The 16,183-nt window shown below is 37.6% G+C and overlaps 1 protein-coding gene across 1 annotated transcript in view; it reads right to left on the reverse strand.

Annotated features, from left to right (window-relative positions):
- The window catches only part of LOC121315970 (tyrosine-protein phosphatase non-receptor type 14-like), a 109,359-nt gene that overhangs the window by 3,287 nt on the left and 89,889 nt on the right, over positions 1 to 16,183 (reverse strand). The window contains exons 12-17 of the mRNA XM_041250613.1: positions 15,505 to 15,577; positions 13,676 to 15,135; positions 12,405 to 12,539; positions 4,010 to 4,228; positions 1,244 to 1,372; positions 400 to 634 (exon numbers count right to left, since the gene is read on the reverse strand). Coding sequence (XP_041106547.1) covers positions 400 to 634; positions 1,244 to 1,372; positions 4,010 to 4,228; positions 12,405 to 12,539; positions 13,676 to 15,135; positions 15,505 to 15,577 — 2,251 coding nt within the window. The remainder of the gene's footprint in view (positions 1 to 399; positions 635 to 1,243; positions 1,373 to 4,009; positions 4,229 to 12,404; positions 12,540 to 13,675; positions 15,136 to 15,504; positions 15,578 to 16,183) is intronic.

The raw sequence follows: 16,183 nt of genomic DNA on the forward strand, positions 1-16,183 counted from the left end.
AGAGTCAATCCTAATTCACATATTTTACATTTGAAAATGAATTTCTAGTGCAGGATGAAAGTTTGATATCAATGAATAATCCTAACTAATACACATTGAATTTCCATGGCCTATAGGTGCATTCTACTATTATCCATTTGGCCTATACATAATGTATTCTATATCTAGAAATTTAACTTCACTCTTTTTCCACATAATATGCACACTCATCCAAAATTAAATGATTAAAATTAGTTTTTAATAAAAGGTAAAAACTGTTGAATACAAAATGGCTGAATAAAATCATAAAAATTAGAACATAAATCCATGAATAACTATTTCTGCATACAACACAGTAGAGAATACAATATAAGAGTCCAAGGAATTATGAGTAAAATACAAATGCAATACAAATCTTACATAAAAATCCTGCGACTTCTTCAGGGCAACCATGATCAGGCCAATCAGTGTACTGCAAGTGCCACACAGTCCTCTCCTGCCCAGACAAAAGATGCTTGACCTTTAAACCTGTAGTTGCATAGCAACCAGAATCTCTGCGGAACTTGGTTGTCACTTTGAACTTGCCGTGGGTTGCCGAGTTGTGCTTGGAGCCTAGTTTAGGCCAGTACCTATGGCTCTTTGGCCTTCCACCCTCCTGAAATAAAAAAATTGAAAAAGTTAATTCATATGACATAAGTTTCAGTGTTCTTTTTCACTGTGCAAAGACTGCAATTTGAGCATCCGTGTCTGCAAGTAGAGGGAGCTTCGTGTATGAGAAACAAACAAAAAACCCATTATTCCATTGGAGACGCTAGATTTTTTTTTTTATATAGTTAAGCTAATTGTAACTGCTTTGCAGTTCTGTCACCCAAACACTAGTAAAATACAGTATAATTAATATTTATTAGATGGAATAGATCAAATGAATTCAATTTTATCCAAACATTGTGTATGTAGGTAGAATGTGGATTAAATACATTTACATGATGAAACTTACAATCCAGTCAAAGAAATTACGTCTTTCCAACTCCAATGGCTACATCAAAAAATTATTTGCATGCCACCTAGTGTCTGTAGTTTGTATATGTGTGTCTGTGTCCCATTTCTGTGACAATACTGCTTGTGCAATCTTGAAATCAAATATTTTCCATTTTGAATGCATTGCAGATGATGCAGAGTCTGAAATACAACCGTGCAGAGCATTGCAATGTAGTTTTGCTTCAAGCTTTTTGTTTAAATCATCATCAGTAATGCTTTGACGTACCTCTTCAGCTGTAACCATGGCTATGACATTCACTCCCTGCTCCCAGACCATCTGCCAGAAATCCTGGCATGTGTTTGGCAGGGGCCCCTGTGTGGCAATGTAGTGCCACTCCTCGCTGCGAATGTTCACCTGAGAATTTAAAGCATAGTCGCTGTCAGTCCATCTTATCACTGCTTTGCCACATGATCCACTGCTGGCCTGTTCCCATAATTGGGCTTTATTTCCAGTGCTGTTAGAGATTGGCTTGGAGTACTGTATGTTCACTCTGAGCAATAAAGCAGGGTGTGCTTGTGTATGTGGTAGCTAGCAACAAATTGTTTATGGTGCAACACCAATATGGTACAAAGGTGCAGTGCCTATTTTACTCTATAGCCCCCAAAAACATCAAACTGAATTATATCCTTTTAATTTACAAATGCACATTTTGGTGTTAGACATCTGCATCCCCTCCCTAAGTGTTAAATCGAAGCCTTCCTTCCACCAGCTGCTGAACCGCACTGCCTGCTTGATGATAAAAGCCCCTTATATTTTGAATAGTTATAAGAACCAAGTTTAACTGAACTAGCCCCAATTAAATAAATGCATTATAAATCATTATGGTATTTACTTATAATTAAAATCCCTGTTGTAATAACACTGCACTAGAGAATGAAAGCACTAAATGAAAACAATACAATAAGGAATGGGAGGCAGCTGGTCTTGGTTTGGAATACTCTATCATTAATCTGATGGGTCGTCTTAATTTAGTGGTGGAAAAGCAGCCTGTTACTAGATACTTAGCACCTCCACAAAAGCATCAAGAAGGGAAATATACACCCCCACCCCTCCAAACACTTTGTACATATGCAAATAAACAAAACACCACACTCACATGCTGCCCTGCTGATTCAATCACAGAGTACCACACCTAAGTACACAACATGGTATAAACACGTACCAAGAACTTTTTTTCTTTTATGACTGTCAGTGAAGCAGCTCTGTAACAAGTGAAAGGCTATATATTCATTCTAGGTGCCCAAAAAATAAGTAATAACAAGTAATAAGTAAGCCATGAAGACTACTAGTTTTCAAGTATAGTATTCATTCAAAGTTAAATTTCTATGGTGTAGCTGGAGTGAACAACGAAAGTACAGATTGGCACAAAATGCAATCCACACTTTACAAACAGAAACCACACATGCCATGAATAAAACCTGTATGCATTACACATTCTGAAAGAAAATAACTCCACTAATGAAGATGACTTGCTCTTGAGGTTTGTTTAGTTTCTTTCAGTATTATCAAAGATGATGGAGTTCTGATTGGGTGGTTGAAGTTGTAGGTGATACACTATCTATACACATGCATTGCATAAGTCTATGTTTTCTAAACTTGCTGGAAGCTCTCTGACACAGTTCATCAAGCACAAACTGCTCTGCATGCTGTACAGCAATGAAAATGAAACCAGTATCGGAGTGTTTACACACTAGACAACATGAGCAGATGTGTTTTGTTCATATTAATGCTATTGTAATAGCATCTTGATCGTTTATGCGTCTACTGGTAAAAGCAGCACTTGCAAGCCAGCAATTACAAAGGACTGCCTTTTGCTCAGTGTGATCCCTGTATTGTTGCTCGGTGGAGTCAGCTAACAGCCTCAGGCACTGGCTCCACACAACAGGGCTGTGTGAGAGCAGACTTCACTTGCCAGCTGACACCAGGCTTCATAAAGGAATTATAAACATCTTTCTAGAGACTGCCACAGGCAACGTGCTACTACCTTCTCCGGAACAGGCACCAGTGGCCGAGGTGCTATGTGAACTGTAGGGTATAAAACAATCCCTTGACTGAGCCTTGTTGGCTTCACTTAAAAGTACCTTTTTGTTTCATTTTTTCTTTTTATTGTATTCCAAAAATTATAAAATAACTTGTAACAGGCTTATGATATAAAGAAAAGTTACACAGTAAAAGAAAAAAAACTTGCTTTTGGTTAACCCTTGAAGTTCAAACCTTTTGTTGGTGTTGAGCTTTACTGCTATACTTTTTTATATACTGTACCATATATTATCTTGTATATACACCTTATTGCATATTTTTTTTGTCTTGAATAATGTCTGATGCTCGAAACTTCTGTTTTATCAACCCCCCTGTAGTATTTATGGTATCTAGTCAGAACAGGGATCAGTTAGTTCTCAGTTAAAGCACCTGAAATACTTGAATTAATAAAGCTATTTCTAAATAGAATGCACAATGAAATACATGATAATGACAACATTATTCTGATACAGTATTTGGCCAACAGATATTTTAGGGTGATCAGAGACCCCCCACTTACATAAGGCTAGGGAAAGCTGTAAAGGTGTTGAAGGGGGTGCAGTTGGCTGAGAGGAATACTGGGAGACTATACTGAGGGAGTTAAACTATATATATATATATATATAAAAGTATAGTAAAAACTATACTGCGTAGCACAAAAAAAGACCCTACTATCTCCTGGTGACTTTTCTTTAGTAGTTTATTAGTATGTTTGGAAATACTGGTAGGATATATATTTTTTTGGTATCCATTCTTAAATGTTTTTAATAGTGTAAAACAAGAGAGACTGTATGCACTACTTATTCCTATTAAAAAAGGCCTGGGATAGGACTGGGATGCCTCTTTGCCCATGAGAGACTTCTGAAAAGCTTTAGTCTCCAGCTGTTACAATGAAGGGAATTTTATAAACACATGCACCACAAAAAATAATAAAAATTAACTTAAAGAAAAAATCTAGGGTGTTTTCTTCACCTTGATATGGGAGGCATTGATGTAGCCGGTGTTGTTTTCTTTGGTTGGCACAAGCTCAACACGGTTTTCCTCATAGGGAACGATGTCCCGGAAGCGGTTTCGCTCTGCGTTGTCTGCCATCACTGCCGTGGTGAAAATGCCATCAGCTTTCTTCTTTGGGATCTGCTCATACTCTGTGAACACCATTTCCTCTTCGAGCTTCCTTTCCAGGATTTTACACTAAAAAGAACAAAAGCAAGATTTCTTAACAAGGCACGCAAGCCATTATTTTATTAAGCATCAATTGCAGGGACTATGATAATCCCAAAACTCACAGTGAAACTTCATAGTGTAGTATTAATCAGATTACTTCTGTTAAATAAAGACATGCCTGATTCATAAACAATTTCAATGTTACTGTATGAGCAGAACTGGAAGAATCTGCTCCATGCAAGTATTACACAGTGGGTCCTATTTCCAAGACACTGAATTAAAAGGTGTAAATTACATAACTCAATTAAATGCCTTGAGAATAGGGCACTGAAGATACTACAGCTAGATTATAAACAACTTTTATAATGCACAGTTGCTACTTTAGTCAATAAACAGATACAGGTATGTATTAACCTGCACAAAACATTACTTAATAACAGCATACCAATTAACAATTCTTTAAAGACACTTTGGGGCTTCAGCTTGTAGAGTGTAAGGTTTAAACAGGTACAGAATGTGTTTTACAACAACTAAAACTTTAGCCATTCAATAACTGGTACAGTTTACTTTACTCCAGTTAGTGTACGTGTTTACAAATATTTGTAAACACAGAAGCCTGACCAATGACTCACTGTCTACTGTTGTTAATCATTCAATTAAGCAAAAAAAAGCAAACAAAAAGAAAAACTGAAAGGCATGGTGTTTTATACTTAAACATATTTCCATCCAAACAGAAGCAAAATAATGCTGGAAACTCTTAGCTGAAAAAACAATGAGCAGTGCTGTTAAGAGGACAGCATCCTAACTGAAACTTTTTTTTACTGTTTTATCAAAAAAACTTTCAAAAGATTACACAGCTATTATCAATGAAAATATACTGAGGAGGCTACTAAGACTGCCATTAAAACTATGTTCCACATTTCTACCTTTAAAAAGCACAAGATCCACCAACATACGTTGATAAGCTCAATATAAAATCATCTCGTAACCTAGACCAGTCTTTCAGTTCCTTTCAATTTAGACACATCGTAAGAATATTAAACAACAACTCTCTTCTGAGAATATTTTACTGACTTCCTTTTGGTAGTAAAAATAGAGGGAAATAGTTTACAGAAAAAAAAAAAATCTCACTAGAACGATCTCATGAAACATGGTGTGGCAGGGGTGAGGACTGCCCCTGTGAATAATGTGTTTTGTTTGAGTTTTGTAAATAAAATATATTTTTGTATGGTTTAAAAAATAACATTGGTTTAATTGTATAAAAACTAAGTTTGTACTAGATATGGCAGGTTAGACTCCCCTCCCTGCTGTTTTGAAGCTTAATGTGCACCAGATGGCCAGGAGTTAATTGACTAATTGATTATCAATGAACCCTGGTCATCTGCCTTTAAAAAGGGTCTGGAGAGCCAGTCCTTTGTTCTTCTTTTGTTTGTTTTGTCTTCTGCAAGCCTGGAGGTGAAAGAGAAGAATAATCATCAGGGCTGTGTGGTTAACCAGGGTGAGCTAAGGGTTATGACTGTGTGCAGACCGGTATAACTGACACTTTAGAAATGGATAATTTAGGGAATTTCAATCCTACAAAAGTATATTTAATTTGTGTTAGGAAGAAGATTCCTGGTGCGGGACCTCCTGGTGTAGCGGGGGTAGCGCATAGCCCGAGCTTGGCCAACTTATATTTCCTTTTTTTTTTTTTTTTTTTTGTACAGTGTTTTGCCTTTTTTGTATGTAGTTATGTGCATGTTTGTATATATATCCTTCCGCACTAGGACTACCATTGCTGGTACCCTAGTGGTGTCCACCAACAACTGCAACTGTGCAGTGTTTCAGCTGCAAACCCTCTGTCTCTCTCATTTCTCAGAGGATACCCACACAGTAACAGAACACCCATGTTACAGATGGAAAGAATTACATTCTTAAAATAAAAGAAATGACGCCTGGACTGACCTGCTCACAAAACTACAAACTTTCTCACCTTGGCTCAAAGTCAGGCTGCTAATTTTGTTCATATTCTTGAGCAAAGTTGAAAAGGAAGCAGTAAGCACATGTAAAATCATTGTCCTCTATATTGCATTTGTTAAATACTGATGACTAGATTGTTGATAATTGCTAAGAAAATACTGTACGTTCCAGCTACTTCACCTTGTGACAATCAGTTTTAAAGCTCAACTATGACTGTAAGACATTTAAAATGAAGTGAACAATCGGTTTTAAAGCTCAACTATGACTGTAAGACATTTAAAATGAAATTAACCACTCGCTCCATATGGGAAAAATGAAGAGATTTTGACCTGTAGCTAAAATTGCTTAACATCTTTTTGCAATGGTTTTCAGTTTGATTACTAAATTGCCCATGATGCATTCATCTGATTCTTAAGAGGCTGAATTGCATTGGCTTGAATTAGGCATGCTGGCAGCAGAAGCAACAAAAGATTTCTCTTTTCCATTCTGCCATTCAGTCAAGGAGAATGTTGTCCAATGCCCATTATGTGATGTGCTTTTATTTATTTATTTATTTATTTATTAATTATCTGAGACAAACATAATTAATTTGTTTAATAATTACAAACCAAGTTAATTAGCCTGATGCATGACCTTGCCCCCAAAACCATTATTTAAATATTGTTTGTCACATATATTCTCTCAAAACAGTGAGAAAGAATAAGCCATAAGTTATAAGTTATACAGTTAGTGGTCAACCAGACAGTGGGAGTTCCCTATTGCTACCAAGCAGAGATAAAATAATTCCTGCCAAGTACAGTTGCATCCACTACAGTGACAGAAACAGATGCAGTACAGTATGCATCCCCACCAAGGCACAGGAACATCTTAAATCTGACAATGATCAACCTCACAGAGAAGCAGTTAAGAGCTCTATTACAATTATTACATCTAGGCCCTTTGTGAGGATTAAAAAAATGAACAAGAACACTGCCCAAAAATCTGGAAGCTATCAAACACTGTAAAAGAGGAGCGCCAAGCACACAATAATAAAAAAGCCTAAAGACTGGCCAAAAAAATCTAGCAAAATTGTCCCACAGAATCACCTTTCTCTTTAGGGGTGTGAATCACAGTTTCCATTGTGGCAGGCAACTCCGCAAACTCTTAATCTTTAATTACAAATACTCATGATCTATATTCATACTAATCTGTATGTCACTAAAAAAAACATCACACCATTTCATCAAGGTTTTGTGAAAATCTCTGAGGTGGTTGCAGTGATAAACAAAAAAACGTATTTCTGCATTACAATTAACCATTTCCGTTAAAACACAGAAGCAGTTTACAGTTGATTATAAATTAAATAGGACAAGACTGTATGAAAATCCTAACATCTAGTAAAGCAACTCTGTTGTTATCGTGTTTTTCTTAATCTATTGAGTTCCAAACTTGAATTAATATACAGTACCATGGTAATATAAAATTCACTGAAAGCAAAAACAAATAGTGACTGAATCACTAAAGAGATACTGTACAGAAGTAAAATGCACTTACTCTGTTTTACACTGTAAAAAGAACTTTTGACTGTGGACGGCTAAGTTCAAATCAAATGATTTTTATTCAGCATTTTTGTTTTGCTTGTTTACTTTATAGAGTGACAGATGAACAAGAAGGCTTGCCAGTATAACATTGAACATATTATTGGGAGCTGCAGTAAATTAGTACTACAGCATAATACCTATATTAAGTTTTCACAGTAAATACAAATGCATAACACATTTTGATGTCACATTGTAAGTGAGGGCAGTGACCACATTTCACCACAAGCGGACAATTCTGAAATTCTGCAATATCTAAAAACTAGGTTCAGTTTTTGTATCAGTGGTAATGCCAGATTAGTTTTTATTCAATTTTTTTTTTTTAATTACTATTATTTTAGTACTCAAATAGGTGAAAAACAACAGCACTAGCTAAAGCCAAGCACTTATTAATCCTTGCCAATGGATCTAAATTATGGCCTGCCACATTTGGGCCTGTGAATTAGTTTGAGAAGTTGTGTATTTAAACCAAAAGCTTATTTTTTATGTGAACTACTGGAAACCAGGGTTCAAAACCAGGCCTTCAGCAGTGAGAGGCTACTTACTAAACCCTTTGTTACCAAGCCTTCTCTAAGGAAACTTGAAACATACACAACATTTGTGTTATAATTTCTGGCATTTTTTACAACCTTTTTCCACCTGATTATGTCTGTTGAATGCACTTTCTTAAAGCATTGCATTCCATTCTCTGCGTGACGGAACTGCGCATTCTCTAAAAACAAAACCTGTTATTTTAATATTCATTCATGTACTGGCTAAGGTTTTGTTTTGCTTGAAGAAGGTTGAATGAAAAGTCTGTCAAGGAGAAACTCAAGTTCAGTTGTGACATACCAGAGGCCTTTGGGAGAAAATAAAATTGCAGGCCTAATGATGAACAAGTCATGTCATGCCTATACAGTACCTTCTGGTTTAGATAAAACAAACTATAATAATCCTCTCGGCTATAAAATATTTTGAAATAAATAGTTTTCCTCCATTACCTGGTTCATGAGCCCAAAGACACAAGGGTGGCATACCATCTGGAAAAGCAACACTTTTGATAGATGTGATAGATGTAGTGTTACGGCTGACACAATAGTTGCAAACAAGTCAGAAGTCTAGGGTGAAATGTACTAAACAAGCGCAATGCTGTTAGTGGGTTTTTAGGGGTGTTTTGTGGCACCAGTTTTTCTTTGCAGTTCAACCTTAGATGAATATGTAATTTTGGACGTTCCTGCATAAATTTGTAAAAAAGGGGCAGAAATATAATGAGATGTACAACAATTGTGACACTTACAATTGCATCAATTTAAGAACTTTTGATACCACGTTTTAAACAGTCAGATCTTGACTTTTGTATTAAAAATGAACACACAAATGCATACATGAAAAAAATGTCATTTTATAGATTTTGAATGGAATATTGCCATTGAAATTGCAGTTTTCCTTTATTTGATTCGTTATATATTTCTGGTAATTCTTCGTTTGTTAATTACATTTTAAAGTGAAAAATTACTGGCTATTTTCATCATAACACAACACAAATGAGTCTGCCTCTAAATCACGCAGACCCTTCCTCACAAGACAAGCAACAGTGTCGGGTGACAGTGCTGTTTTTTTTTTTTTTTAAATCGTCCTTTGTTATCCAGGGTAGTGACAGGGGTTATCCATACCAGATTTGTGCTACTGCTTCACAGTGGCGAGAAAGACATTATTTGCATTATGCAATACTGTTACTTTACAGTTTACGGCTGGACAACGTGGAGAACTACTGGGCCAGTGTTAAGAAGCAACTTAAGATAATGCAGGGCACAGCAGAAGAGACAATACCATCGTACCTGGACAAATGTGTGGAGAGAAACATACGGCAGGAATTGTCGAGATGCTTTTATAAATATTCTGCATCTGATCACACAGCTGCGCAAGGGGTGGACCTGAACTGGGCGACCTGATCTGGGTAGTGTCTGAGTGGTAGGGTGCATTTTCCACATGAGATATTGAATGAGTCTGAATCAGACACCAATGATTAATTAAAGTAGTGAAAATAAAAACAAAATTATTCAAATCAATACAAAACTCGCCATTCTGATTGCTGTGCTGCTTCTGCCTGAACTATAGGGTTGCCCTATCCCATTCTGAAAATAAATAGTTAAAAAAAAATATCTTAAACTTTCAGCTTTTTAAAGATGATTTGGGTCGCTCTTAAAAGAGACTTTGGTAGTAAAATGATATTTTTTTGCTGCAACCCCCGTCTATGTCCAGTCCTCTCTGGTCGGTTGCATCTCCCGCCCCCTCTGCAGTTGTGTGATCTGATTTTATATATATATATATATATATATATATATATATATATATATATATATATATATATATATACACACACACACACACACACATAAACATACACACACCATTATATATATATATATATATATATATATATATATATATATATATATATATATATATATATATATATATATATATATATATATAGTACTGTGCAAAAGTTTTAGGCAGGTGTGAAAAAATGCTGTAAAGTAAGAATGCTTTCAAAAATAGACATGTCAATATATTTATCAATTAACAAAATGATATGTGAGTGAACAGAATTAAAATCTACATCAAATCAATATTTGGTGTGACCACCCTTTGCCTTCAAAACAGCATCAATTATTCTAGGTACACTTGTACAAAGTCAGGGATTTTGTAGGCATATAGTCAGGTGTATGATTAAACAGTTATACCAAACAGGTGCTAATGATCATCAATTCAATATGTAGGCTGAAACACAATCATTAACTGAAACAGAAACAGCTGTGCAGGAGGAATAAAACTGGGTGAGGAACAGCCAAACTCAGCTAACAGTTTACTGTCAAAAGTCATACACCATGGCAAGACTGAGCACAGCTGTGCTTCCAGATGTGCTGTCCAAGCTCTTTTGAAGAAGCACAAAGAATCGGGCAACGTTGAGGACCGTAGATGCAGTGGTTGGTCAAGGAATCTTACTGCAGCAGATGAAAGACACATCATGCTTACTTCCCCTCGCAATTGGAAGATGTCCAGCAGTGCCATCAGCTCAGAATTGGCAGAAAACAGTGGGACCCTGGTACACCCATCTACTGTCCGGAGAAGTCTGGTCAGAAGTGGTCTTCATGAAAGACTTGCGGCCAAAAAGCCATACCTCCGACGTGGAAACAAGGCTAGTGACTCAACTATGAATGAAAACACAGGAACTGGGGTGCAGAAAAGTGGCAGCAGGTGCTCTGGACTGATGAGTCAAAATTTGAAATATTTGGCTGTAGTAGAAGGCTGTTTGTTCGCCGAAGGGCTGGAGAGCGGTACATGAATGAATGTCAGCAGGCAACAGTGAAGCGTGGTGGAGGTTCCTTGCAAGTTTGGGGCTACATTTCTGCAAATGGAGTTGTGGATTTGGTCAGAATTAATGGTCTCCTCAATGCTGAGAAGTACAGGCAGATACTTATCCATCATGCAATACCATCAGGGAGGCATCTGACTGGCCCCAAATTTATTCTGCAGCATGACAATGACCCCAAACATACAGCGAAAGTCATTAAGAACTATCTTCAGCGTAAAGAAGAACAAGGAGTCCTGGAAGTGATGGTATGGCCCCCACAGAGCCCTGATCACAACTTTAGAGTCTGTCTGGGATTACATGAAGAGAGAGAAGCAACTGAAGCAGCCTAAATCCATAGAAGAACTGTGGTTAGTTCTCCAAGATGTTTGGGCCAACCTACCTGCCGAGTTCCTTCAAAAACTGTGCAAGTGTACCTAGAAGAATTGATGCTGTTTTGAAGGCAAAGGGTGGTCACACCAAATACTGATTTGATGTAGATTTTTCTCCTGTTCACTCATATAGCATTTTGTTAATTGATAAATATAATCTATTAACATGTCTATTTTTGAAAGCATTCTTACTTTACAGCATTTTTTCACACCTGCCTAAAAGTTTTGGTACTGTGTGTGTGTGTATATATAAACAGATTTTATACAAATCTGCAAGGGCTGACTATCAACTTAACCTGCTGTATGCCAAACCACATTGGCTATTTACCAAGAAGTGAAGGTGGGTTTAACTTAAACACTAACAACAAATAAATAAATACATCCTACCAAATAATCAGAACTGCAGCTAATAACAAAATAGTTCAGCATGGTTTTGCCAACGATCAACCACAGATACTTAACAAATTTCCATTACAAACATTGATATAAAGAGACCTTGAAGAAGAAATATGAAATGTACAAAATTATTTTAACACACTGCTGTTTGGCGTGTAGGGTGAGTCATAAAACCGGGGTTCCAATCTTGTTTGTACTAAGGTGTCGATCTTAGCTAGGAACCCAAAGGGTGTGCTGTGTTTGCCTTTGTGCTGCAACAGGGCTTGGGAGGAAATAAGTCATGGGATAGTTTGCCCTTTAGTGATGTCCACTGATCAGGGGGCAGATGAGTGCTGACAGTGACTGTTCATCTTCAATCCTCCCAATTGATATGCGAGTTTCAGCAGTGAGAAGACATTCGAAATTGGCACTTCAAATTTGGAGGAACAAACTTTTTTCAGCAGTAGCTGACAGGGAAAAGGTTTCATGAATTTGGCACATTTGAATACTATACAAATGAGAAATCAAATTATTACTGGAAGACATTTTTTGAGTTATAGTCTTACCCTTTCATCTGTCGTCACTTTGGAAGTGTCCTCCTGGTTGTCCTCAGGAACCGACAACCTTGCTACACAAAGACCATTTAGCGCCGCCATCATCAACGGCCTCTTAAGAGAGTCCATCTTCTGCTTCTCTAAATTCTTTGGCAAGAAAATACATGTCTGTGATCACTCACTGATTCCACTGTGGAATAAAAATATGTTATTGGGTTCTCTGAAGGATCTTGTTGTTAAAGCCCAGGAATTCAGATGATTATAATTAAATTGACATATACATACACATAAAGAATATATATATATATATATATATATAATATATATATATATATATATATATATATATATATATATATATATATATATATATATCAACCTCTTACAAATAAACCCCTTCAGGCTTGTATGTACATGAAAACAAGGTTTTAATTCTTCTGCAGCAATTCTGACCTACTTTACACACATCCGCCTGGATTACTGAAAGTAAGCTTTGCTAATTTGGCTAAGCAGTATCTTCTATCTGCCAAACACAGATATTTGTTGTGAGACTGATACCTTCAGAAACCAGAGGTTTGACATACAGTAAAGCACATACATATAGTGAAGAGTCTAATACCCTGACTAAAGGCATGTCATTGATGGCAGTGGAATATTTATCCAATTGCAAAAAACCCCCAATATTCTTAAAATGTGCATGTCTTTCTGGATACAACTTTGAGACAAATCAAGGAGTTATGTACAGGCTGTAGAACTCAACTATATCCCCTTCTCTGGAGACATTCACCCTCCTTGGAGATAATAAGGACCTAGGAGCTCAATTCTCCAACTATTTGTAAATTATGTTTGAACTGAAAGTTTCTAAATTCATATTAAGTCCTATGAAATTAAATTTTTTTGTATTAGGGGTCTAACAAAATGAATATTTCATGTCTTACTAACTTGTATGGATCTGTAGCTTTCTTATTTCCATAGCAGCAATTTCTACAGTCAAACAATAATGAGGATCACAGGTGTGGATAATTGGTGTGTGTGTGGTATAAAATCTATTTTAAATATTGATACATCATCAGACCTATAGTTTCCTATGTTAACCTGTACAGTAACACAAGCACACAATTTCAATACATTTTATTCACAAAACAGTAGTTGAAGCTTTAAAATTAAATAATTATTCCTGTTCTCACCTCGCTCATTTTAAATATCAAATCCCAACTTAAACATATTGATAAGGTTGACCTCAATTAGTGCAATAAATAAAATTACAGAAAAAGCTCACATACCCTTTGCATTATTTCCCTCTCCACAATGCTGTCTTCTATAGAGAACAGTTCAGAAACAGGTCTCTCCTTAACTGGTTCCTTCTTAACACGTTCTTTCACGCTGGTCAGGTCAGGCTCCGAAATAGATGGTCCGAGTGAAGGACCGTTTAGTGTCACCTGCTCGGTGCGAGAGAGGCTGCTGACCTGACACTGCCCAGCCCTCATCATCCTGGCCCCGGTGTCTTCCTCTGAGACCTGATTCAACTGGTCTTGCCTGAGAGTTCCACTGCTGACCGTTTTTCTTGGCCCTGGGTACTCCGGTGGAGGTTTGTTGGGGATTTTAGCCAAAGCTGCTTGCAGCTGAGCACTGATGTCTTCATTTAACCCTGGTATCTGCACATCATAGTCTGGGGTCTCCTCTTCTTCTTCACTGTCACTGCTATGAATCAGCATTGTAGCATTGGACAAGGTCTTCTTGTGCTGGTACTGTGGAGGCTGCTTAACCTCTTGGACCTTTTGAACCGGTTCTTCAGGTTGGACCTGCTCTCTCAGCGTGTTCCTGCGAGGCAGAGGTGCGTTCAATGTCTTCAAAGTCACAGCCTCCATACCACGGACCATGCAGCTCATCACTTCCAGGCTGTGGCGCTTGTTGACCAATGAATGGTGCTTGACAGTTGTGAGTGGTTCACTGACTTCCTGTTGGGGCTGGTGAATCACTGGGGAACTACCTTGTTGGAAGGTCTTCACCGACAACTGTACCTTGCGCGTTACTGGCTCGGGGCTGCTGCCACTGACGGGCTTGTGCCGGTGGCTGGCTAGGTCTGGCGTGCTAGTGGCAGGCCGGAAACGTGGATATGGGGGTGGTGGCCTAGAGAAATGGTTCCTCAGCATGTGGGCCGCATTATAGCCTTGAGTGCCTTGTTGCTGCATGTTGGCTAGCTCTGGGGTGCTGACTGTGTGGGAAATGGCACTTGCTGCCGCATGGCTTTGTGCAGAGCTGTTGGGGTTCATCTGAGCAGAGGGGACCACAGGCTTGTTGTAGTCAACTGGAGGCCCATAGGGATATGGATAATGGGCCCTCTCTCGTATTTCAGGCTGACTGTACACTATGCCCTCAGGCTGGCCGTAGGCGTAGGAGTTCCTGATGTTGAGGTTCCTAAGTGACTGGCTCTGGCAGTCTATGTGGATACCCCTTTGATGGCGTACAACGGTCTCATAATCTGGGGTAGGTCGGTAAGAGGGAACAATGATGGCACTGTGTCTATGGCTAGGAATGTAGTCTGGTCTCATGATGTCACAGCCAGGAATGCTGAGGTTGGAGGACATTGGAGAAGCCTGGATGAAGCTCTGGGAATGGTTGAGCGAGTTCATACTGGGTGCACTGTACACACTGCCATTTGGGACTGTGTAGTAGTCGACTGGGCACCCTTCCAAGCTAGTCTGGGACCTGTAGTAGGACCTTTCATCAAGGAAAATGCTGTCTGTTTCAAAGAAAAGAGAGCATAAGAAAATACTGCTCATTGATAGTTTACATCATCACAAGCACTAATTCACTGTGCAAAATAAACTTTACACATTACCACAATAATTATACTGGTACTTAGTAGAAATACTAGATAACAAATCCCAAATAAATAAACCTTCCCTACTGAAATAAGAGGTGATATTTTACATTCAGCGAGATAAGCAGTTAGATAGGATGTAGAGAGTATACAATGATAAAGATACTGGTTAACATTGTGTAATGTGCTATTTTACAGTGCCATAGCAGCAGTGGTATTCTGTATTCTATTTACAGTTGTTGCAATAATTAATAAATACATAATTTTTAAATACATAAATAAAATTACCTTGTGAGGTGCGAGTTTCCTGGTAATGCTCTCCATACTGAGTGTGCATAGGTGGCAGGATAAATGGTCTTGGCTGCAAGAAAATACTGGAAAGTCACGTAATGAACTGCTACAAAATAAAAATGCTCACAGTCATTCAGTCTGAATACTTCTATCAGTATGATTGGTACAAGATTTGGCTTAGTTTGATCTTACCTTTGGAGGCCCACAGTGCCACATCAGAAAATCATGCTTTTAATCTGATGTGGAGTAATATGCAGTTGGGAACTGAACTCAACACTACAACATAGACTAGATAAAGTGATAGGTTTACATGTACTTAGTTTTGCTACTGGTTGCTAAGGAGGTGATTGAAATCATTAAAACACAACTCCCAAAGCGCAGAATAAATGTTTTTTAAATAAAAGTTCTTCAGTGGTTTGTTTGTCATATGTCATGAATCAGTCCAGTATTATTACATTGAATAAACCCCTAAATGACTAATGTTTGACAAGTAGAGGGGAGTAAACTTATTGTTTTTACTTTTATTTAGGTTTCTATTTGTTCAGAACACTACCTGCCATAAACTTTGCAATGCTTTTCATTTAGGTCTATATTGCTTTCCAGCACACAACCTGCATTATTAGACACAAAGCATTTGAGGACTGGAACTTAAATCTTCAGCAGTTATAGATAATTC

The sequence above is a fragment of the Polyodon spathula genome, chromosome 5 (genome assembly GCF_017654505.1).
Source record: "Polyodon spathula isolate WHYD16114869_AA chromosome 5, ASM1765450v1, whole genome shotgun sequence".
NCBI classification, from domain to species: domain Eukaryota; kingdom Metazoa; phylum Chordata; class Actinopteri; order Acipenseriformes; family Polyodontidae; genus Polyodon; species Polyodon spathula.